This window comes from Loxodonta africana, chromosome 3, assembly GCF_030014295.1.
Source record: "Loxodonta africana isolate mLoxAfr1 chromosome 3, mLoxAfr1.hap2, whole genome shotgun sequence".
Classification (NCBI taxonomy): domain Eukaryota; kingdom Metazoa; phylum Chordata; class Mammalia; order Proboscidea; family Elephantidae; genus Loxodonta; species Loxodonta africana.
The window spans coordinates 1,507,052-1,530,000 of record NC_087344.1 but is presented as its reverse complement, the minus strand read 5'-3'; the positions used below and the strand labels follow the sequence as shown (position 1 = coordinate 1,530,000).

The 22,949-nt window shown below is 53.0% G+C and overlaps 1 protein-coding gene across 1 annotated transcript in view; it reads left to right on the top strand.

The window, feature by feature from the left end:
- Nucleotides 1–21,509, top strand: part of ATP8B3 (ATPase phospholipid transporting 8B3) — a 33,538-nt gene extending 12,029 nt beyond the window's left edge. Inside the window, exons 11-30 of the mRNA XM_064283090.1 lie at nucleotides 403–491; nucleotides 1,320–1,510; nucleotides 1,856–2,321; nucleotides 4,371–4,737; nucleotides 5,400–5,411; nucleotides 6,442–6,630; nucleotides 6,744–6,856; nucleotides 7,963–8,127; nucleotides 8,237–8,348; nucleotides 9,415–9,490; nucleotides 9,699–9,804; nucleotides 10,069–10,447; nucleotides 10,952–11,175; nucleotides 14,782–14,865; nucleotides 15,945–16,184; nucleotides 16,264–16,402; nucleotides 20,192–20,319; nucleotides 20,527–20,541; nucleotides 21,022–21,351; nucleotides 21,453–21,509. Coding sequence (XP_064139160.1) covers nucleotides 403–491; nucleotides 1,320–1,510; nucleotides 1,856–2,321; nucleotides 4,371–4,737; nucleotides 5,400–5,411; nucleotides 6,442–6,630; nucleotides 6,744–6,856; nucleotides 7,963–8,127; nucleotides 8,237–8,348; nucleotides 9,415–9,490; nucleotides 9,699–9,804; nucleotides 10,069–10,447; nucleotides 10,952–11,175; nucleotides 14,782–14,865; nucleotides 15,945–16,184; nucleotides 16,264–16,402; nucleotides 20,192–20,319; nucleotides 20,527–20,541; nucleotides 21,022–21,351; nucleotides 21,453–21,509 — 3,482 coding nt within the window. The remainder of the gene's footprint in view (nucleotides 1–402; nucleotides 492–1,319; nucleotides 1,511–1,855; nucleotides 2,322–4,370; nucleotides 4,738–5,399; nucleotides 5,412–6,441; nucleotides 6,631–6,743; nucleotides 6,857–7,962; nucleotides 8,128–8,236; nucleotides 8,349–9,414; nucleotides 9,491–9,698; nucleotides 9,805–10,068; nucleotides 10,448–10,951; nucleotides 11,176–14,781; nucleotides 14,866–15,944; nucleotides 16,185–16,263; nucleotides 16,403–20,191; nucleotides 20,320–20,526; nucleotides 20,542–21,021; nucleotides 21,352–21,452) is intronic.
- Nucleotides 21,510–22,949: the final 1,440 nt, after the last annotated feature.

The following is a 22,949-nucleotide window of genomic DNA, read 5'->3' as shown; positions in this document are numbered from 1 at the left end:
CAGAAAGATGAATGGATGGAAAGTTGAACAGGTGAACAGGTGGACAAAAGCATAAATGGATGGGCGGACAGATGGCTGGATGGATAGGTGGATGGCTCTCTGTGAGTATGGAGAATTAGGGGCTGCCTTTTGACCAAATGGCATGCCTGGCCCTTCCCGGCCATCCCACAGACCCTCACACCTCCTTAGTGAAGGCGGTGGAAGCACTGCCCCTTGGGTTTCCAGCTATATGGACAGCAGGGTAGAGCAGCAGGAAAAAAGAAAGGAAGGAAATCGGAAGACAGGCCAGGTCCCCAGACCTTCTGAGCCTCTAGAGAAGAGAAGCCCATGCCCAAACCATACCCAGGTGTCCCCAGGCTTGGCCATTATAACTGATGCCCTCTGCCTGGCCTGGCCCTGCAGGTTTTGACACAAAGATCATGAAGAGCTGTGGCAAAATCCACCTGAAGAGAACCAAGCTGGACCACCTGATAAACAGGCTGGTGGTCATGGTGAGCAGCGGGACAGCGGGGAGGGCCCCGCCCATTGTCCCCCAGTGTCTCTGTTTCCCTCCTTTCCACAGTTTCACGCCTGATCCTGTGGGCAGGTCTTTGGACCGAAGACGCTTTTCTCTAAAAATAACAATTAAAAAAATTTTTTTTATAAAATAAAATTTGGATATTTCCCAAGCCTGCAGAAAATGATAAAATGCTCACACACCCTCCACCTTCCAGGTTTGCCCAAAAGGCAGTGGTGGCTCAGGGATAGAGCTCTGGCCTCCCACTGGGGGTCCGGGCTTTGGTTCCCTGTCAGTGCAGCTCATACGCAGCCACCTCCCCTCTGTCAGTGGAGGCTTGCATGTTGCTGGGTTGCTAAACAGGTTTCAGCCATGCTTCCTGTCTAAGCGGGACTAGGGAGAAAAGTCTGGCTATCTACTTCCAAAAATAAGCCAACAAAAACCCCACGGATCCCAACAGTTCGATCTGAAACTCACCATGGAAATGGCTCAGGACCAGACAGCGTTTGTTCTGTGATCCATGGCATCACAATAAGTCTGGGGCCCACCCGGCTGCAGTTAACAAGTGTTTGTCCAATCAACTGTTTTCTTTTTTAAGTATTGATAAAAAATATGTATATATATATAAGGCACAAAGCCTGTCAGAGACCCTGGAAGTTCCGCTCCTCCTAGGGCTTTTGGTCCCCTGTCCTCCCCACAGCTTGATGCCAGACGTGGCGGGGGGTGGGGCGGTAGGGAGCTTCCTGTCTTCTCTGGTCCCTGCTGGTGCATCCCTGGGGTGTCTGAGTGGCCCCAGAAGCACCACCCTCTCCTGTCCCCACAGATCTTCCTGGTCCTGGTGCTGGTCTCCATGGCCTTGACCCTAGGCTTCAGGTACAAGGTCAAGGAGTTCAGGACCAAGCACTACTACATCTCGTCCAATGACAAGCGTACCGAGACCACCGAGTCTTTCTTCACCTTCTGGGGCTTTCTCATCCTGCTTAGCGTCATGGTGCCCATGGCTATGTTTATCATGTGAGTCCCGCCCGCCCCCCCCTGCGCCCAGTGCTCAGATGGGGAAAAGTGAGGCCTAAGAGTCCCCGGGTGGCACAAACGGTGAACGCACTCAGCTACTCGCCGCAAGGTTGTTGATTCGCGTTCACCCAGAGGTGCCTCGGAAGAAAGGCCGAGCAATCTCCAGAAAATCAGCCACTGAAAACCCTGTGGTACACAGTTCCACCCTGACACACGGGGAGTCCCCGTGAGTCGGGTTGACTCTACGGCAGCTGGTTTGGGTTTTTGGTTTGGTGGCCAGGTGGCAGGGCTGGAGACGGGGTGTCCCGGGAGCCCGGGCCCAGGATGACCAGGCCGGCCTTGCAGTGCCGAGTTCATCTACCTGGGAAACAGCATCTTCATCAACTGGGATGCACAGATGTATTACGCACCGCTGGACACCCCGGCCAAGGCCCGCAGCACCAGCCTCAACGACCAGCTGGGCCAGGTGGAGTACATCTTCTCGGACAAGACGGGCACGCTCACCCAGAACGTCATGACCTTCAGAAAGTGCTGCATCAACGGCCACATCTACGGTGGGTGGCCCCGGCCCCCACCCGGTGCCCCAGGGCCTCCTGGGTCCAGCCAGAATCCGAGCAGAACACGTTGTTGTTGGCTTCTGTCCGGTCAGTTCCGGCTCATCTTGACCCCATGTGAGAGTGGAACTGCCCCATCGGGTTTCCTAGGCTGTCATCTTTACAACCTGGGGCTTTCATTTCATTTAGATCCACAATCAACACCCATGGAAGCAGCAGTCAAGAAATCAAACGGCACATCGCATTGGGCAAATCTGCTGCAAAAGATCTCTTTAAAGTGTTGAACAGCAAAGATGTCACTTTAAGGACTAAGGTGCGCCTGACCCAAGCCATGGTGTTTTCAGTCGCTTAATATGCATGTGAAAACTGGACAAAGAATAAGGAAGGCCAAAGAAGAATTGATGCCTTTGAATTGTGCTGTTGGCGAAGAACGTTGAATATACCATGGACTGGCAAAGGAACGAAGAAATCTGCCTTGGGAAAAGGACAGCCAGAGTGCTCCTTAGAAGCAAGGATGGTGAGACTTCGTCTCATATACTTTGGACATGTTGTCAGGAGGGACCGGTCCCTGGAGAAGGATATCATGCTTGGTAAAGTAGAGGGACAGTGAAAAAAGAGTAAGACCCTCGATGAGATGGATTGACACAGTGGCTGCAATAATGGGCTCAAACACAGCAATGATCGTGAGGATGGTGCAGGACGGGGCAGTGTTTCATTCTGTTGTACATAGGGTCGCTATGAGTCGGAGCCAACTCGACTGGCATCTGACAACAACAACCATTTAAAAGTGTGAAAACCTTTCTTAGCTTGCTGGCTGTATGGAAACAGGCAGGGGGCAGGGCATGGGCTGCCAACCCCTGGCTAGTCGGTAAGGTAGGGCTACAGGATTTATGCCAGGAGCTGGCAGAGACCCAGGAGGCTAAGAAATGGATGTAGCAGACAGTTTCTAGTATGAGAAAGGGTACACGTTCTGCATTGAAAACGGGCCCATCCCTGCTGGTAAATGCCCCCAATCCTCGGCCAGTGTCAGCGGCGGCCACAGGGCACAGTGGCGTGTGCTGCAAGCAGAAGGGCTTGAGCTCCGATCAAAGGGGACGGCCCCACTCACCACCAGCCCTTGGCGTGGCTAAGTTGTCTGATGTTTCCGGAACACCTAGGACCAGGTTTTTATGTGAAAAGAGCCCTGGTGGTCAAACGGTTAAGTGCTTGGCTGCTAACCGAGAGGTTGGTGGTTTGAACCCACCCAGCACCTCCTCAGGAGAAAAGATCTGGCATTCTGTTCCCATAAAGATTGTTGTTGTTGTTGTTAAGTGCCTTCGAATCGGTTCCAAGTCATAGCGACCCCATGTACAACAGACAGAAACACTGCCCAGTCCATTACCATCCTCACAATCGTTGCTATGTTTGAGTCCATTGTTGCGGCCACTGTGTCAATCCATCTTGTTGAGGGTCTTCCTCTTTTTTGCTGACCCTCTACTTTACCAAATATGGTGTCCATCACTAGGGATTGGTCACTCCCGATAACATATCCAAAGTAGGTAAGACAAAGTCTCACCATCTTTACTTCCAAGGACCATTCTGGCTGTCCTTTCAAGACAGGTTTGTTCATTCTTCTGGCAGTCCATGGTATACTCAGTGTTCTTTGCCAGCACCATAATTCGAAGGCGTTGATCCTTTTTCAGTCTTTATTATTCATCGTCCAGCTTTCACACGCATATAAAGTGATTGAAAACACCATGGCTTGGGTCAGGTGCACCTTAATCCTTAAAGTGACATCTTTGCTTTTTAACACTTTAAAGAGGTCTTTTGCACCAGATTTGCCCAATGCGATGTGTCGTTTGATTTCTTGATTGCTGCTTCCATGGACGTTGATTATGGATCCAAGTAAAATGAAATGCTTGACAACTTCAAAATTTTCTCCGTTTATTATGATGTTGCTTATTGGTCCAGTTGTGAGGATGTTTGTTTTCTTTATGTTGAGGTGTAATCCATATGGAAGGCTGTAGTCTTTGATCTTCACCAGTAAATGCTTAAGTCTTCTTTGCTTTCAGCAAAAATCAAAGATTACAGCCTAGGAAACCCTGTGGGGCGGTTCTACTCCATCATATGAGTCGGAATTGGCTCGACAGCACCTAATGACAATTCCCAATATTTAAAAGCAGGTGGCCAAGTCCAGGTTTTCAAAAGCCCGTATGAGAGGGTTGAACAGTGTGTCCCGCTCCGGCTGCCCTTCAGGGACACCTGGGGGATGAGACCACATCTTTTGTCCACTTTGTGCAGGAGGCTGGGGGCTCCTTGGTTGTTAGGGATTGTCTGGCAGCGTCCAGTGGCCCTTGGAATCCTGCAGTGGGGTGTGGGGTTCTCGGGGAACTGAGCCTGAAGCCGTGTCTCTCTCCCCAGAGCCAGACAACAGGGGCACCCTACATAAGGTAAGCCCCACCCTGTTGCCCCAAATGGTGGGGGGGCCGGCAGGGATCCCCCAACACAGCCCGCCTGCCTGCGCCTTCATGCTCCAGGATGACCTCTATCTGTGGAACGAGTTTGCAGACGGGAAGCTAATGTTTCACAACAAGGAGCTGCTGTCCACTGTCCGGGCCGACAAGGACACGGTGGTGCGGGAGTTCTGGCGTCTGCTGTCCCTGTGCCATACCGTCATGGTGCAGGAGCAGAACAGTGAGTGCCCTGCCCCACGGCAGAGGGGCTGCCAGCCTTCCCGGGCGCACCGCCACCCGGGGCCGCTCGCATGGGGCTTAGAGGGTGCTCAGGGGTCCCTGGCAGCACGGGCAATGAGCACACTCGGCTGCTTACCAAAAGATTGGCAGTTTGAGTCCGCCAGCAGTGCCTTGCAAGAAAGGCCTGTCCATCTACTTCCAAAAAACCAGACCCTGAAAACCCTGTGGAGCACGGCCCTGCTCTGACACACACGGGCCGCCATGAATCAGAATCAACTCAACAGCAACTGTTGTTGTTTTTTGACCCTGGATGTGATCCTGCTTGGAAATAGGGTGTTTGTTTTGTTGTGTTAATGAGGGCGCAGCAGTGTAGGGTGGGTCCTGAACCTAACCACTTCTGCGTTACAAAAAGAGCAGTGCGGTCACAGACACAGAGGGAGATGCCGTGGGAAGCTAGGCATGTCCACGGGTGCAGCTGCAAGCCCGGGAACACACGCCAAGGAAGCCGGAACAGACATGGGAGGCCCTCCCCCCAGAGCTGCGCCCTGGATTCAGGCTCCCAGCCCCCTGAACTGTGAGAGGGTCCCTAGGTGGTGCAAACGTTAACGCACCCAGCTGCTGACTGAAAGGTTGGAGGTTCCAGTCCACCCAGAGGTGCCTCAGAGGAAAGGCCTGGCAATCAATGTCCAAAAAATGAGCCCTCACACACCCTGTGGAACACAGTTCCGCTCCGACACGTGGGGTGGTCCTGAGTCAGAGCTGACTATGGCAACAGGTTCACTGGCTTAGAGGCTGCTCAAGCCCCCGTCCCAAGCCCCACCTTCTCTTCCTGAGATTAGGGGGTGGCCAGGCCTGGCGCTGAGAAGCTTTATGACTGGGATGGGGTGAGGGCATATCAGGGTCAGGCCCAGAGAGCGTCCACGCACCTGACAGCGAGGAGGTAGTTTAGGTTCGGGGCCTGTCTTAGTTACTCTCATGGCACAGTGGTTAAGAGCTCGGCTGCTAACCAAAAAATGGGCAGTTCGAATCCACCAGCCACTCCTTGCAAACTCTATGGGGCAGTTCTACTCCGTCCTATAGAGTCTCTATGAGTTGGAACTGACCCAACGGCAAGGGGTTTGGTTTGGTTTTAGTTACTAGTGCTGCCATGACAATGGCAACCACAGCAAAAATCTACACTTGGTGCCTGAAAGAACAGGAACTTTCCACCTCACAGGTCAGCAGCCTGGACTCCAAATCAGGGTGTCCATGGGCTCTAGGGGAGAGTCCTTCCTTGTCAGTAGCCCGGGCATTCCTGGGGGTTCCTTGACGCCCAGCCTCCCCCTATGTGTGTCTATCTATTCTGTTCTCTTTACAAGACGCTAGTCCAAAGGGCTTAGGTTTAGGCCCCACGCTATTTCGGCAGGATCCCATTAAGGTAACCAAAGAAAACCCCTGTTTCCTACCCGGGTCACACCCAGGTATGGGGCTAGAACTTCCACCTAACTTTTGGGGGAATGGAGTTCAATCCACAGCAGGGCCCAAGTGCCCACATTCTTTCACGGGAAGTGCTCACAGGTTGTCAGGCCCAGGACACCGCTGTGGCATCAATATTGGTTAGGTACCTACTGTGTGCCCTGGGCAGGGGAGCACCTCATAGTGTGTGTGGCCAGCTCTCAGTGATGGTGCCCCCTGGTCCCCTCTCCCCCCCTTCACCCGACTCCAGACCAGCTCCTGTACCAGGCGGCTTCCCCCGACGAGGAGGCGCTGGTCACTGCAGCCCGGAACTTCGGCTATGTGTTCCTGTCGCGCACGCAGGACACCATCACGGTGATGGAGCTGGGGCAGGAGCGGGTCTACAAGATGCTGGCCATGATGGACTTCAACAGTGACCGCAAGCGAATGTCGGTGCTGGGTGAGCCCCTGGCCGCCCCTGCCCCGCCCCGCCCCCTGTCCCCCTGGCCCGGGGTGGAGGGGAAGAGGGGAACCCGCATGGCCAACCGGGCCTCTCCCCGCCTCCCGCCACAGTCCGCAACCCCGAGGGCTCCATCTTCCTCTACACCAAGGGCGCCGACATGGTCATCTTCGAACGGCTGTCCAAGAGGGATGTGACAGAGACCTCCACGGAGGAGGCCTTGGCCGTGAGTCTCTGCTGCTGCGGTGGCAAGGGTGGGGGAGAGAAGTGTGCAGAGAACCCAGGGTGGCCGGGAACAGCTGGGCAGGTTGTACACTATGGAAAGGCACCTCCTCTCTCCCCCCACCACGCACATGGGCTGGGAGGGGGCTGCACTCTGAGCTTTGGGCACCCAGTGTGGCGACTTATCCTAACTCACACAGGGGCCCCCTGTGGGTGAGATTTAGCCCTGCACACCACTCTCCTAGCCCTGGTGGTGCCACGGTTAAACTCTCAGCTGCTAACAAAAAGGTCAGTGGTTGGAACCCTTCCAGCGGCTCCACAGTAGAAAGGCCTGGCAATCTGCTTTCGCAAAGATGGCAGCCCAAGAAACCCCGTGGGCAGCTCTTCCGTGTCCCCTGGGGTTGCCGTGAGTTGGAATGGGCTCCAGGGCACCCAGCAGCTGTTTCCCTAATGCCCCGCAGGCCTGGGTTCCAGGATGCCTTGAGCCTTGCTGGCCCCACATCTTCTCTCTGTGGCTGAAGCCCAAGCTCCTCAGCCCCAGCCCAGCCCCTCGGGCCCCTGCCCCCACCAGCCAAGAGTATGTCAGGCCTGGGGCCATCCGTTGGGGCAGGAAGGTGGAGGCGGCCAGGACCAGTGAGGGCGCCTTCCTGGGACCAGACAGAGGATCCGTGGCCCCTTCCTACTCCCCCTACCCAGGCCTCAGCCTGGGCCCAGCCCAGAGATTCCTGCCCAGGGGATCAGAGGGACAGTCTGGGGCTGGGAGAGGGAGCTCTGCCTGGGGAGGGGCCAGGAGGCCTGCGGGGGCCCTAGAGGAAAAATGATACCGTTCCCAGTGGCTCCTGACCCGGGAATGGCACATGCCAAGACATAGAGGCACAGAGGCCTGGGTGTCTCTGGGGGGCCATGGCAGCTACAGCGCATAGGCCAGGGTCCTCAAAGCCTCCTCTTGCTGCTGCAGGGAGGACAGGCTGTTGCGGGGGGCAGGATTTGGGGAGATTAGGGGGTGGGGGAGGGGTTGGGGGCTGGAGCCGGAGAGAAAGAAGCCGGGGTGGGGGTGGCGGACTGGACAGGCCGGCGTGGCAGGCTGGTGATGCGCCCACCACCTCCCAGGCCTTTGCGGAGCAGACCCTGCGGACACTGTGCCTGGCCTACAAGGAGGTGGACAAGGACGTGTATGAGGAGTGGAGCCAACGGCACCAGGAAGCCAGCCTCCTGCTGCAGAACCGGGCTCAGGCCCTGCACCAGTTGTACGAGGAGATGGAGCAGAACCTCCAGGTGGACAGGCACCAGGGGACTTATGGCGGGGCCCGGGGTCTGCAGGCAGGGCCCCCACCCTCTGCTGCAGAGCCTGGGGCCTGCTCAGTCCCCTTCTCTGTGCACCCAGCTGCTGGGAGCAACTGCCATCGAGGACAGACTGCAGGATGGCGTCCCAGACACCATCAAGTGCCTCAAGAATGGGAACATCAAAGTGTGGGTGCTGACAGGGGACAAGCAAGGTGGGTCCTCTCATTGCACGGTGGGCCCCAGCCCCCCAGTGTGGGGAGAAGGAGAAAGGAGGGGTCAGGAGAAGTGCTGGCATAACCCGCCCAAAGCTTTGCCACAGACCGGGCCAGTCTCTTGGGTTAAGCATTGCCCTTCATAAGGAGCCCTGGTGGTGCAGTGGTTAAGTGCTTGGCCACTAACGGAAGGGTCAGCGCTTCAGTCCCACCGAGGTGGGGCTGTCATGACCCCGTGGGACAGACGGGCAAAGCCAGGCTCAGAGAGCTCATGACACCTGCTGGAGGTGGCCCCGCATGTTAGGGGCAGAGCTGGCTCGACCCTCAGGTGCTCTGGCCCTGGGGCTCTTAGACTCACCCACAAGGGAACATGCCCCTCCTGCTGGGGCCCACTGGACATCTAGAGGGGTGAGGAGGGTGCCAGCAGGGCCACATTGGGACTTTTGGGGGCCTGAGGCACTTTTGCTTTCATGGGCCCCTTCCCCTACAAAAAAAATTAGAAATTATGTTTTATGACTGCACGGATATAAAAACCACTATAATACAGGTTGGATTGTGGTAACGTTTTTCTTATGATTTTAAAATAAATTCTGATATTTTCGTGGGCCGCCTAAAAGCTATTGTCGGCCCGAGGTACTGTGCCTAATGGTCAGTTAGTTCTGGGTGCCTGAGACCTTCATGGGACCTCCTGGACCAGCCCTGGGTCCCAGACTCACAGCCCTCCAGCAGCCAGCCTCAAAGAGCCCAAAGAGAGCCCATTTGCTCAGAATTGCAGCCAGAGTCTCAGGGCTGCCTCTCACTGGCCAGCCTGGGTCACATGCCCTCCTCTGAACCAATCGATGTGTGTAGGGGGTGGGACATGCTGTGATTGACCGGGTCTGGGTTACATGACCTTCTCTGAACCAGTAGTTGTGGCCTGGGAGCAGAACAGGCAGCCGTGATTGGTGAGGTCTGGACCCTCCCCCTCCCCGTTCCGCCCTAAGGGATACCTGCAGGATGAGTGTGGTGGGAGGCAGGGGTCCCAGGTGGGGTGGGGCCAGTGAGACTGAACGGGGCTGCCTTGCAGAGACGGCAGTGAACATCGGCTTTGCCTGCCACCTGCTCTCGGAGGACATGATCATTCTGGAAGAGAGTGAGATAGTGTGAGCTGTGGTGGGGCGAGGGCCGAGTGGGCGGGCAGGGCTGGGGCACCCACGGCCCAGATGTGGTCCCGGGGGTCTGCAGGGTGTCCGCGGCCTCCGCTGGCCCGAGCCCCTGAGGGCCCTTCTCCCAATGCTGGACACGGGGAATCCGAGGCACGGGGAGGGGACTGCGCTGGCTGGTGTGGCCGACCCCTGCTGGCCCCCACAGCCGCATGATGGAGACCTACTGGGACAGCAACAACAACCTGCAGGAGGGGAAGGGCCGGTTCCTTCAGCAAGTCAAGATGGCCATGGTCATCACGGGGGACTTCCTGGTCAGTGTCGGCGCCTGGGGTTTCTGGTAGAGAGAGGGGCTGGGAGGAGCCCCGGACCGGGGCGGCTGGCTGCTGGACCAGCGGAGGCTGGAGGCTGGGACTCAGCGGGGCTGGAGCCGGTGGGGTGCTGCTCGGGCAGGCCTGGGGGTGAAACTGGATAGGTAAGGTGTCGGTCGGGAAGAGGCGGGGAGGCCGGGAAGCCCCGCAGCATGAGGGGGAGGCTGCAGGCAGGGTGTGACAGGGCGCCTGCTCCCCGTGGACCAGGACCAGCTGATGGCCCCATCGTCCACGGACAAGCCCCGGACCCTGCCCCGGAACGCGCTCGGCGACGAAGCCTGGCAAGAGCCCGGCCAGCGGCAGGAGGCCTGGCGCACCTGGCGGCTGCCGCAGATGTGGCGCGCCTTGGTGGAGCGGCTGGGGGGCATGCCAGCGACCCTGCGGTTGCCGGGGGCCAAGGCCCAGGAGAGCCCCGAGGCGAGGCGCGAGCGGGCCTTCGTGGACCTGGCCGTGCGCTGCCAGGCGGTCATCTGCTGCCGGGTGACCCCCAAGCAGAAGGCACTGATCGTGACCCTCATCCAGAAACACAAGCGCGTCGTGACCTTGGCCATCGGGGACGGCGCCAACGACGTGAACATGATCAAGAGTGAGGAGCCGGCGGGGAGGGTCCTGGGGGCGGGGGGCCCGAGGGGGTCCTGGGGGCGGGCCGGGGGCGGTATTGGGGCGGTCCTGGGGGGCGGGGGGATTCTGGGGGCGGGGGGCGGTCATTGGGGCTGGGGAGGGGGGCCCGAGGGGGTCCTGGGGGCGGGCCGGGGGCGGTATTGGGGCGGTCCTGGAGGCGGGGGATCCTGGGGGCGAGGGGGCGGTCATTGGGGCTGGGGAGGGGGGCCCGAGGGGGTCCTGGGGGCGGGCCGGGGGCGGTATTGGGGCGGTCCTGGAGGCGGGGGATCCTGGGGGCGAGGGGGCGGTCATTGGGGCTGGGGAGGGGGGCCCGAGGGGGTCCTGGGGGCGGGCCGGGGGCGGTATTGGGGCGGCCCTGGGGGCGATGGGCGGGTGCCGTGGAGGGAGACGGCCAGGGATGGTGCGCCCGGCGCGCGGTGCCGGCTGGGGCGCCCGGGTGGCCCGGCCCACGGGCTGCTCTGCCCCGCAGCGGCGGACATCGGCGTGGGCCTGGCGGGCCAGGAGGGCATGCAGGCGGTGCAGAACAGCGACTACGTGCTGGCCCAGTTCTGCTTCCTGCAGCGCCTCCTGCTGGTGCACGGGCGCTGGGCCTACGTGCGCATCTGCAAGTTCCTGCGCTACTTTCTCTACAAGACGCTGGCCAGCATGATGGCGCAGATCTGGTTCGCCTTCTACAACGGCTTCACCGCCCAGGTGCGAGGCTGCGCTGGGGTGCAGCCCGCGGGGGGCGCTCCTGCGCCGGGGCCCTCATCGCTCACACCGATGCCTTCAAGCACTCCGGTCCCACATCACGAGGCTCGTTTTTCAGTCTTTCCCATTTATTTGTGTAAGGAGCCCTGGTGGCCCAAAGGTTAAGCCCCCATTTGAACCCACCTGCAGCTCTGAGGGACAATGACCTGGTGACCTACTCTGCTAACGATTAAAAAAAAAAAAAAAAAAGCCCCTTGCCAAGGAGTCGATTCCGACTCATAGCGACCCTGTAGAACAGAGTAGAACTGCCCTATAGGGTTTCCAAGGAGCGGCTGGTAGATTTGAACTGCCGACCTTTTGGTTAGCAGCCACGTTCTTAGCCACCACTCAGTTCTACTCTGTCATATGGGATCGCTGAGCCTGAAGGACTTGATGGCACCCAGAAACAACTTTTTGTGTGTGTGCTTTAAGTGAAAGTTTAGAAATCAAGTCGGACTCTCATACAAAAATTTATATACACCTTGCTATATGCTCCTAATTGCTCTCCCCCTAATGAGACAGCACACTCCTCTCCACCCTTGATTTTCGTGTCCGTTCCACCAGCTTCTGACCCCCTCTGTCCTCTCATCTCCCCTTCAGACAGGACATGCCAACATAGTCTCATGTTTCCACCTGATCCAAGAAGCTTACTCTTCCCCAGTATCATTTCCTATCCCACAGTCCAGTCCAATCCATGTCTGAAGAGTTGGATTTGGGAATGGTTCCAGTCTTGGGCTAACTGAAGGTCTGGGGACCATGGCCTCCAGGGTCCTTCTAGTCTCAGTCAGACCTCTAAGTCTGGTCTTTTTATGAGAATTTGGAGTCTGCATCCCACTGCTTTCCTGCTCCCTCAGGGGTTCTCTGTTGTGTTCCCTGTCAGGGCAGTCATCGGTTGTAGCCGGGCACCATCTAGTTCTTCTGGTCTCAGGCTAATGTAATCTCTCCTTTATGTGGCCCGTTCTGCCCCTTGGGCTCATAATTACCTTGTGTCTTTGGTGTTCATTCTCCTTTGCTCCAGGTAGGTTGAGACCAATTGATGCATCTTAGATGGCCGCTTGCTAGTGTTTAAGGCCTCTCTCCAAAGTGGGATGCAGAATGTTTTCTTAATAGATTTTATTATGCCAATTGACTTAGATGTCTCCTGAAACCATGGTCCCCAAACCCCACCCCTGCTATGCTGGCCTTCAAAGCGTTCAGTTTATTCAAGAAACTTCTTTGCTTTTGGTTTAGTCCAGTTGTGCTGACCTCTCCTGTATTGTATGTTGTCTTTCCCTTCACCTAAAATAGTTCTCTAGTTAGTGAAAATCCCTCTCCTTCCCTCCCCCCCCCATAACCATCAAAGAATATTTTCTTCTCTGTTTAAACTATTTCTCTAGTTCTTATAATAGTGGTCTTATACAGTATTTGTTGTTTTGCAGCTGACTAATTTCACTCAGCATAATGCTTTCCAGATTCTTCCATGTTATGAAATGTTTCATGGATCCATCATTGTTCTTTATCAATGCGTAATATTCCATTGTGTGAATATACCATTATTTATCCATTCATCTGTTGATGGGCACCTTGGTTGCTTCCATCTTTTTGCTATTGTGAACAGTGCTGCAATGAACATGGGTGTGCGTGTATCTGTTCGTGTAAAGGCTCTTGTTTCTCTAGGATATATTCCGAGGAGTGGGATTGCAGGATTGTATGGCAGTTCTATTTCTAGCTTTTTAAGGAAGTGCCAAATCGATTTCCAAAGTGGTTGTACCATTTTACATTCCCACCAGCAGTGAATAAGTGTTCCAGTCTCTCTACAACCTCTCCAGCATTTATTATTATTTTTTTTTGATTAATGCCGGCCTTGTTGGAGTGACATGGAATCTCATTGTGGTTTTGATTTGCATTTCTTTAAAGGCTAAGGGTCATGAGCATTTCCTCATGTATCTGTTAGCAACCTGAATGTCTTCTTTAGTGAAGTGTCTGTTCATTTCCTTTGCCCATTTTTTGATTGGGTTATTTGTCTTTTTGTAGTTGAGTTTTTGCAGTATCTTGTAGATTTTAGAGATCAGACGCTGATCGGAAATGTCATAGCTAAAAACTTTTTCCCAGTCTGTAGGTAATCTTTTTACTGTTTTGATGAAGTCTTTGGATGAGCACAGGTGTTTGATATTTAGGAGCTCTTCAGTTATCTAGTTTCTCTTCTGCATTGTTAGTAATGTTTTGTATACTGTTTATGCCATGTATTAGGGCTCCTGGTGTTGTCCTTATTTTTTTTTACATGATCTTTATTGTTGTAGATTTCATATTTAGGTCTTTGATCCATTTTGAGTTAATTTTTGTGCATGATGTGAGGTATGGGTCTTGTTTCTTTCTTTTTTTTTTTTTTTTTTTTGCAGATGGATATCCAGTTATGCCAGCACCATTTGTTAAAGAGACTCTTTTCCCGATTTAACTGACTTTGGGCCTTTGTCAAATATCAGCTGCTCATATGTGGATGGATTTATGTCTGGATTCTCAATTCTGTTCCGTTGGTCTATGTATCCATTGTTGTATCAGTACCAGGCTGTTTTGACTACTGTGGCTGTATAATATGTTGTAAAATCAGGTAGTGTGAGGCCTCCCACTTTGTTCTTCTTTTTCAGTAATGCTTTACTTATCTGGGGCCTCTTTCCCTTCCATATGAAGTTGGTGATTTGTTTCTCCATCTCATTAAAAAATGTCATTGGAATTTGGATTGGAATTGCACTGTATGTATAGATCACTTTGGTAGAATAAACATTTTTACAATGTTAAATCTTCCTATCCATGAGCAAGGTATGTTTTTCCACTTATGTAGGTTTCTTGCATTAGTGTCTTGTAATTTTCTATGTGTAGGTCTTTTACATCTCTGGTAAGATTTATTCCTAAGTATTTTTTCTTCTCGGGGGCTACTGTAAATGGTATTGATTTGGTGATTTCTTCTTCGATGTTCTTTTTGTTGGTGTAGAGGAATCCAGCTGATTTTTGTATGTTTATCTTGTATCGTGATACTCTTCTGAACTCTTCTATTAGTTTCGGTAGTTTTCTTAAGGATTTTTTTTAGGGTTTTCTGTGTATAAGATCATGTCATCTGCAAATAGAGGTACTTTTACTTCTTCCTTACCAATCCGGATGCCGTTTATTTCTTTGTCTAGCCTAATTGCTCTGGCTAGGACCTCCAACACTATGTTGAATAAGAGCGGTGATAAAGGGCATCCTTGTCTGGTTCCCGATCTCAAAGGGGAAGGGTTTCAGACTCAACAACAACAACTCTTTATTGGAACTATCCAAATAAGAAAAGCACACACACACACAATTCAAGGGTTTTAAAAGAATCAGGGTCCAGGGGCACAGCTCTGCGTGTTTTTCTCTCTGCTCTTTCTCCTCCCGCCTTTATTAAGCCCCGCTTAGCCCAACCCTGGTTTCAGGCCCAGCCTTGATTAGAAGGCAACTTTCTAACTCACCAGGAGTCCTCCCCAGGTGCCTGGCTAGCTGGGTGGGGCTCCTCAGGTCAGGATGGGCTTCTGTTACTGGTCATCTGACCTCTGAGGCTGACCTCCCGCCCCACAGCCCCTATATGAAGGCTGGTTCCTGGCGCTCTTCAATCTATTGTACTCCACGCTCCCCGTGCTCTACATTGGACTGTTTGAGCAGGTGAGCGTCTCTGCACCCCTTCTCCACCCTTGGGGCCTGTCAGGGGATGCTGCGGGGGCAGGGATGGGATACCATCAGGCCAGTTCCTCTCTCCCTGCCTGAGACCATTTAACTTAACACCAGAGTCCAGCTTGATCCTGGGATCAGTGGACGGAGCCCTCCTGCTCTACCCTCACTTTGTGGGAGGCCCCCTAGAATCCTGGCCCCACTGTCTAACCAGCTGCACAACAGAGAGAGGTGGCCTCCTGTGATGGTCTTGTCCCCAGGCCTGAGAGGCCCCAGCTAAGTGAGCTGAAGCGGGGCCTCCCAAACATTCCACAACAATGGAAGTTTTCCACACCTGGGCCATCCTGGACAGCCACTGGTCACATGCCATGGCCAGTGACTGCTTGACAGGTGGCTAGTACAACCCAGGAACGGGGTTTTATTCTACTGGTTTATTTTCTCATTTTCAAAACACAATTTCTTTTTTGGGTGTGAAAATATGCACAGAAAAGCATGTACCGATTCAACAATTTCTACATGTACAATTCAGTGACACTAGTTACATTCTTCAAGTTGTGCAACCGTTCTCACTATCCTTTTTCAAATTATTCCTCCACCGTTAACATACTCACTGTCCCTAAGGGCCTCATCTAACCATTCGAGTTGTTGTGCATTTGATCCCACATACATAACTTTAAAACGGGACAATGCTCGAGGCAGACATTCTTTACTAGTTAAGTTATACTATTGTTTGGTTTAAAAAAGACTTCAGGGGATAGTTTTTATGGTTTCAGGTTGTTTAAAGATTATCTCAGGGCAGTAATTTCAGGGTTCAGCCAGTCTCAGTGGCTCCAGAAAGTCTGGATTCCAGGAGCATTTGATATTCCATCCTACATTTTCCCCCCTTTTGATCAGGACTCTTCTGTAGAATTTTTGTTCAGAATGCAGGAATGGAATTTTACATTTTATTTCTCTGTAATTCATTTTAAATGTCAAGAGGCACATGGGGCGAGGGGCTAGAGCTTTGATGAGGGCCCCTACCTATCCCACAAGCCTGCCCCTCTGCCCTGTCTCTCCCCTTCCCCTTCCACCAGGATGTGAGTGCCGAGAAGAGCCTGCAGATGCCAGAGCTGTACATGGCAGGGCAGAAAGAGGAGCTCTTCAACTACTGGGTCCTCTTCCAAGCCCTGGCCCACGGCACGGCCACCTCCCTGATCAACTTCTTTGTGACCCTGCTAGCCTGTCACGACAAGGGAGGGCCCTCCAGCCTCAGTGACTACCAGTCCTTTGGCGTGATCGTGGCCTTGTCGGGCCTGCTGTCCGTCACCATGGAGGTACCACTGGGAGCTTTGGGGCGTGCAGCCACAGGTCCAGCCACGCCCCCCACCGACTGTGCTCCTTCCTCCCCTGCAGGTGGTCCTGATCATCAAGTACTGGACCGTCCTGAGTGTGCTGGCCATCCTTCTGAGCCTCTGCTGCTACGCCGTCATGACCTGTGCCTCGGAGAGCTTGTGGCTCTATAAGGTCTCGCCAAAGACCTTCCCGTTCCTGTGTAAGGACCCCCACGTGGGCAGAGTCGGTAGGGTCCCGGGGCACACACCCCAGTCAGGGCACCAGCTCCCCCCAACCCAGCGGCAGCCGCCGTGGCAGCCCAGTGGGGACATGACATGACCAGGAGCCCCCTCCACACGGGCCTGCAGGGGTCCAGCAATGCAGGTTTGTCGTAACAGAGGCCTAGCTGAGCACCCGTAGAAGTGGGTGCACCTACGATCTCTTAGAGCTGCCTCCACGGAAACACCGCAAGTCGGTGGTCTCAACGCACAGACATTCCCTCCCTCACAGCGTGTTGTTGCGGGGTGCCGTTGTTGCGGGGTGCCGTTGTTGCGGGGTGCCGTTGTTGCGGGGTGCCGTTGTTGCGGGGTGCCGTTGTTGCGGGGTGCCGTTGAGTCAGCTCTGACTCGTAGCAACCCTGTGGTACCGAGTGGAACCACCTCAGCATTTTCTGGGATGTAATCTTTTTTTTTTTTCTTTTAATAATAGTGTGTTTTTGGTGAAAGTTTACACAGCAAGTTAGGTTCCCCTTTGACAGTTTCCACACAAATTGATCAGTGACAGTCACATTTTTCACACTGTGTCAACATTCTCTTTAATTGTGTCTGGTTGTTCCATTTCCATGGCTCTAGTTTCTCTGTCCCCTTATCTTCTCACCTTCGCTTTGGATTAAGTGTTGATGTTTTGGACTCTTACAGGTGTTTCTTTTTTAGTAGAGCACCAGTCTGATGGGTAACATCCTTTATTCTGTGCGCCATTCTGCTTTTCTGTTAGACGGTGATCTCGGGGGCTACTTTTGGTTCAAGGTTTACAGAGCATCTCAGGGTGATAGTCTCAGGGAGTCTTCTGGTCTCAGTAGTTCAGTTAGTGTGGCCACTTTTAAGAATTTGAGTTTTGTTCTGCATTTTTCTCCCATTCTAACTGGGATCATCTATTGCACTGCTGGTCGGATCCATCGGTGGTGGCAGCTGGGCACCATCTAGTTCTTCTGGTCTCAGGAAAGTTGAGGTCGTGGTTTGTGTAGGCTATCAGCCCCGTAGACTTGTATCTTCTCTGAGATTTTGGTTACCTTCTTATTCTTTTGCTCCTGATGAGTAGAGACCAACAGTTGTATCTTAGATGGCTGCTTGCGAGCTTTAAGACCCCAGATGCTACTCACCTCACTAAGATGTAGACAAGGATTTTGTGAACTATATAATGTCAGTTGACTGAGTTGTCCCATGAGACTATGATCCTAAGCCTTCAAATCCAGAAAACTGATCTCACAAGGTGTTTGGTTATGTCTGAGGAGTACCCGTAGTTGTGTCTTCAATGAATGTATGTGCCTGCCTACACATACCTGTATTTACACATACATATAGATACTTCTTTTTTTTTAATAGATACTTCTGTCTATTCTCACATATGTGTACGTCTATTAGCAGCCGTAGCTCTCCGTAGCTCTTAACCATTGTGCCACCATGGCTTCGGACGCCTGTACTAACCCACGTACATACATGCCTGTACCCATCCTTATGTGATCCTAGACTCATTTTTTGTTCTTTGTTGAAGTTGTTGCCCTCTTAAACCTCCAGTTGCCGTCAAGTTGATCCCAACTCATATCGACTCCATAGGACAGAGTAGAACTGCCCCCATAGAGTTTCCAAGGAGCTCCTGGTGGATTCGAATTGCTGACCTTTTGGTTAGCAGCCATAGAACTTAACCACTGTGCCACGAGGGTTTCCCGTTGCCCTCTTACGTACGTCAAAGTCTTTGGTGCAAGCATCCTTTTCTCATGAGCGCTTTTCAGGGACATCATTTACTTTGGTCAAGCTGTGCTCTCCACACCTACATTTGGTGCCACTTTTCCCATCACCCAAAATAACAAGTTTCTATCTCCTTTTCTCTCCCTGGTAACCAGCATTGAACATTGGCCTCTTTATATATGTTTATGTTTGTCTTCTTGTAAAGAGGGATCATACAGTGTTTGTCCCTACGTGCTTGACTTACTTCAGTCAGCATTATTCCCTCTAGGCCCACCCATGTTATAACATGTTTCACGGACTGTTCATTGTTCTTTGTGTTTGTGTAGTATTCTGTTTTATGTATGTACCGTGTTTCACTGATCCATTCACCTGCTGATGGGCACTTTACTTGTTTCCATTTTTTTTGCTATCGTGAATAAAGTTGCAATCAACATAGGAGTGCATATATCAGTTTGTTTCACTACTCTTAGGTCTCTAGGATATGTCCCTAGCAGTGGGATTGCTGGACTGTAAGGTAGTTCTGTTTCTAGTTTTTTTGAAGAAGTGCCATACCATTTTCCATAGTGGTTGTACCATTTTACAATCCCACCAGCAATGGATAAGGGTTCTGATCTCCCCACAGCCTTGCCAACATTTGTTGTTATCTGTTTTTGTAATCAGTGCTGTTTTAGTTGGGGTAATATGGTATCTCATTGTAGTTTTGATTTGTATCTCTCTAATGGCTTAATGGGAGTCCTGGTGGCGCAGTGGTTAAGAGCTCAGCTGCTAATCGAAAGGTGGGCAGTTTGAATCCACCAGGCACTCCTTGGAAACCCTATGGGGCAGTTCTACTCTGTCCTATAGGGCCACTATGAGTCGGAATTGACTCGACGGCAGTGGGTTTGGTTTAGTTTGGTTAATGGCTAATGACGGTGAGCATCTTTTTATGTGTTTGTTGGCTGCTTGGATGTCCTCTTTGGTGAAGGTTCTATTCACGTGTTTTGATGGGTTGTGATCTTTATGGAAGCAGATTGCCAGGTCTTTCTCCCAGGGAGCTGCTGGGTGGTTTCGAACCACCAATGTTTTGGTCAGCGGCTGAGCACTTAACTGTTTGTGTCACCAGGGCTCTTGTCTCACACTTTAGAAGGCTAACTCACTAGTCTGTTGCCATCAAGTTGATTCCGACTCATAGGAACCCTACAGGAGAGAGCAGAACTGTCCCCTAGGTTTCCAAGGAGCGGCTGGTGAATTTGAACTACCCACCTTTTGGTTAGCAGCTGAGCTCTTAACCACCGCGCCCCCAGGGTTCCTTTAGGAGCCTAGACATCCGAATTCAGGGTGCCGGCTCTAGGGGAAGGCTCTGTCTGTCCGCTGTGGGGGAAAACCCTTGTCTCAGCTTGTCTACTGTTCTTCTCAGAGTTCCTTGGCAGTCTCCACGTGGCATGTTTCCCCATTTGTCTTTGCTTGTCTCTGCCTAATCTGCTTCTTTTATATCTTAAAAGTCATTGATTTAAGGCACATCCTGCACCGATGGGACTTTTTGTTATGTTAACAGAGCCCTAATTTCTAATAGGATTACACCCATATGTACGTTGTTACCTGTCTTTGAATCGGTTCCCTACATGACAGTAGAACTGCTCCATAGGGCTTTCTAGGCTGTGGTCTTTACAGGAACAGACTGCCGGGTCTCTCTCCGGAGACGCTGCTGATGGGGTGAACCGCCAACCTTTCTGTTAGCAGCCAAGCACTCAACCATTGCACCATTAGGGCTCCCCCTGTATGTATAAGGGTTAGGATTCCAGCACATTTTTAAAAAATAATTTATTTACTTTTGCTGTTGTTGTTGAAAATATACACAGCAGAACATACACCTATTCAACAATCTCCAGCATGCATTTTTGGGAGACACATTTCAATCCATAACAGCACGTCTTTTGAATTTGCACGAAGGTGTCCTATGGGCTAGTGACATGGTGGGAAAGGGGAGGGGAAGGGTCTCACCCCACCCAAGTGGCTCTGGGGTGCCTCCTCCCCAGGCAGGACCATGACCCTACCCCTGTCCCCAGATGCCACCCGCAACGTGCTGTCCCAGCCCTTTGCCCTGCTCGTGATCCTGCTGAATGTGTCGCTCAACACCCTGTCCATCCTGGCTTTTCGCATCATCTACCAAATTGTCAAGAAGCCACGTCCCAAGGTGAGGCACACACCTGGGACCCCATCAGCCAGAGACATGGGGCTACGGGAAAGTGTGGGGATGCAAACCCTGGCACGGGATCCAGTGTCCTCAGAAGGGGACAAGGGGGAGGCCACACTGCCTGGGACAGTGGCATCTGGGAGCTCTCCAAAGGCCAGCCTGGGTTTGACTGCTGACACTGTGGGGCTTCAGCCAAGAATTGTCTAGGGCTCAGAGGTGGAGGTGATAAAACTGACCTTGAAATGGTTGAGGCAAAAGGGGGAACTCGATGGCTCACATAGCCAAAACATGGAATGTCAGGCTGGAAGCTGGGACAGGGCCTGGAATTGACTGGGATGGTGGAAACCAGGACATGGCCACGAACCTGCCACCTTCTGTTTATCCCTCCTTGCCTCGGGCCACCTTCTGCCACACAGCTGGACATGTGGCTGCCCCAGGCTTGCCTCTCCTGGCTTTGCCACCAGAGGGCGCCTGAGGTACCCAGTCACTGGTCCAAAGGTCAGTCCCAGGGAAGGACTCTGATTGGCTATTTCACAGTTAAGTGCCGGGGAAGGACTCCAGTTGGCTCAACTAGGGAAGAGATGGACCAATCAACTGAGGCCAAGTGCTCTGAGTATCTTCCACTGGGGGGACCCCCCAAACCAGTCCACAGAGTGTAGGAGCCTGATGACCCCTGATGTCCCGTTTGCTGTACAGGTGAAGGAGGCCCCAAGTGAGGAAATCGCGGTGGAGCCCATTCACTACTTACAGCGTGTGTCACGTGCCCGGCGCTCCAGCTATGCCTTTTCCCACCGTGAGGGCTACGCAAACCTCATCACTCAGGGCACCATCATGCGGAGGGCTCGGGACACCAACAGCGAGCTGATGAATGATGACCAGCCCCCATCTGAAGACGATATTCCCCCGAGCTTCAGGGACCCAACCTGGCATCCCAGAAGGCTGTCATTCCTGGTGAAGAGGAAGCACCAGCGTATGGAGAGGATATCCTCAGAGAGGATGTGCCCCAGCGCCGTGGAGAGCCCAAGCTTGCCTGTGGGAAGACAAACGCCTTCTGATTTCGGAAACCAGTCAAAGTCGCTCAATACCAGGAGGTCACCTTCATCTGGGCAGAGGCTGCCTTCTTCTCGGGATAGGTCACCTTCACCTGGGGAGAGGCCACCTTCTTCTCGGGACAGGTCTCAGTCACCTGAGCAAAGGTCACCTTCTCGAGCTAGGTCTCCATCACCTGGGAAGAGGTCACCTTCTCCTCAGGACAGGTCTCAGTCACCTGAGCAAAGGTCACCTTCTCGAGCTAGGTCTCCATCACCTGGGAAGAGGTCACCTTCTCCTCAGGATAGGTCTCAGTCACCTGGGCAGAGGTCACCTTCTCAAGATAGGTCTCAGTCACCTAGGAAGAGGTCAACTTCTCGAGATAGGTCGCCATCACCTGAGCAGAGGTCACCTTCTAATGAGAGGTCACCTTCTAAGGAGAGGTCACCTTCTAAGGAGAGGTCACCTTCTAAGGAGAGGTCACCTTCTAAGGAGAGGTCACTATCATCACCTGAGCAGAGGCCACCTTCTTCTCAGGATAGGTCACCGTTGCCCGAAGGAAGCCTGCCATCAACTTCTGCGAGTCAGCCACAACCCTTGAAGGGTCAACCATTGCCTTCAGACCAGCCGTCCCCTTTGGATAGCCAGTCAGTCACTCTGGAGGACAGACCATCATTGTGGAGGACCTGGAAACTGTTGTGGCCATTCATCTGGCAAAGGAAACTCTTTGTCAGAGAGGAGACAGAGCCAATACCAGAGACCCCACCACCACCTATAGAAGAATCATTCATAACTGAGCAGCCTATGGAGGTTGAACCCTGGCCCTTGGAGAGGGAGCCATCGTCCATGGAGTGGCTGCCAGTCACCATCGAGGACCAATTCCAGCCTGGGATGGAGGAGCAGCCACCTTTGCCTCCAGAGAAGGAGTAATTGCCCAGGGCTAGGAGTAGTTAACCAGGAAGCAGGAGGCCTTCCCCAGAGGATGAGGGCTCTGCATCCTTTTGTTTTTCTAATAAGCCGTGGTCCATCTGATCATGACTCCTTTAGGCCCCCCTTTCCTACATTTCTTTTTGTGATGCCACACGGCCACAAAACAGTGGCCTCTAGTGGCCAGGTTAAGGAATTTCAGGGAAAGCTCCCCCCCGCCCCCCCCCATGGGACAGACAATGTAGATAAAACTTCATTGCTATCGAAGTAGAGAAATGGTACTGAGCAAACTCTGGTTAACAGCCTTGGATCTTCCATTGCCTGCCTGCTGGCTCCTCTCAGGGAAGTTCGTAAGTTCCAGTCCTGGCACCATCCAGTTTCTCCTTCCACAGGCTGTCCTGATTTCTTCTCTTCAAATAAACCACCGTACGCCTTAGACTCTTAAGAGTGTAATTGGCAGGCCTGACAACAGCTGCATCTCGGGGCTTGGGTGACACGAAGGCACTGAGCTTTTCCTTCTGATTCTTAACTGTGTCCCACAGAAGGTGGGGGCAGTGTGGAGGTGGGGGCTAAGAGAGTACCAGCAACCAAGGAAGAGAGCAGAGTTCAGAGAGGGGTGGCCTGGGGAGAGGTGAGAGCCCCTCTTCCCTCTATCCCTTTTCTCCTTCCCTATC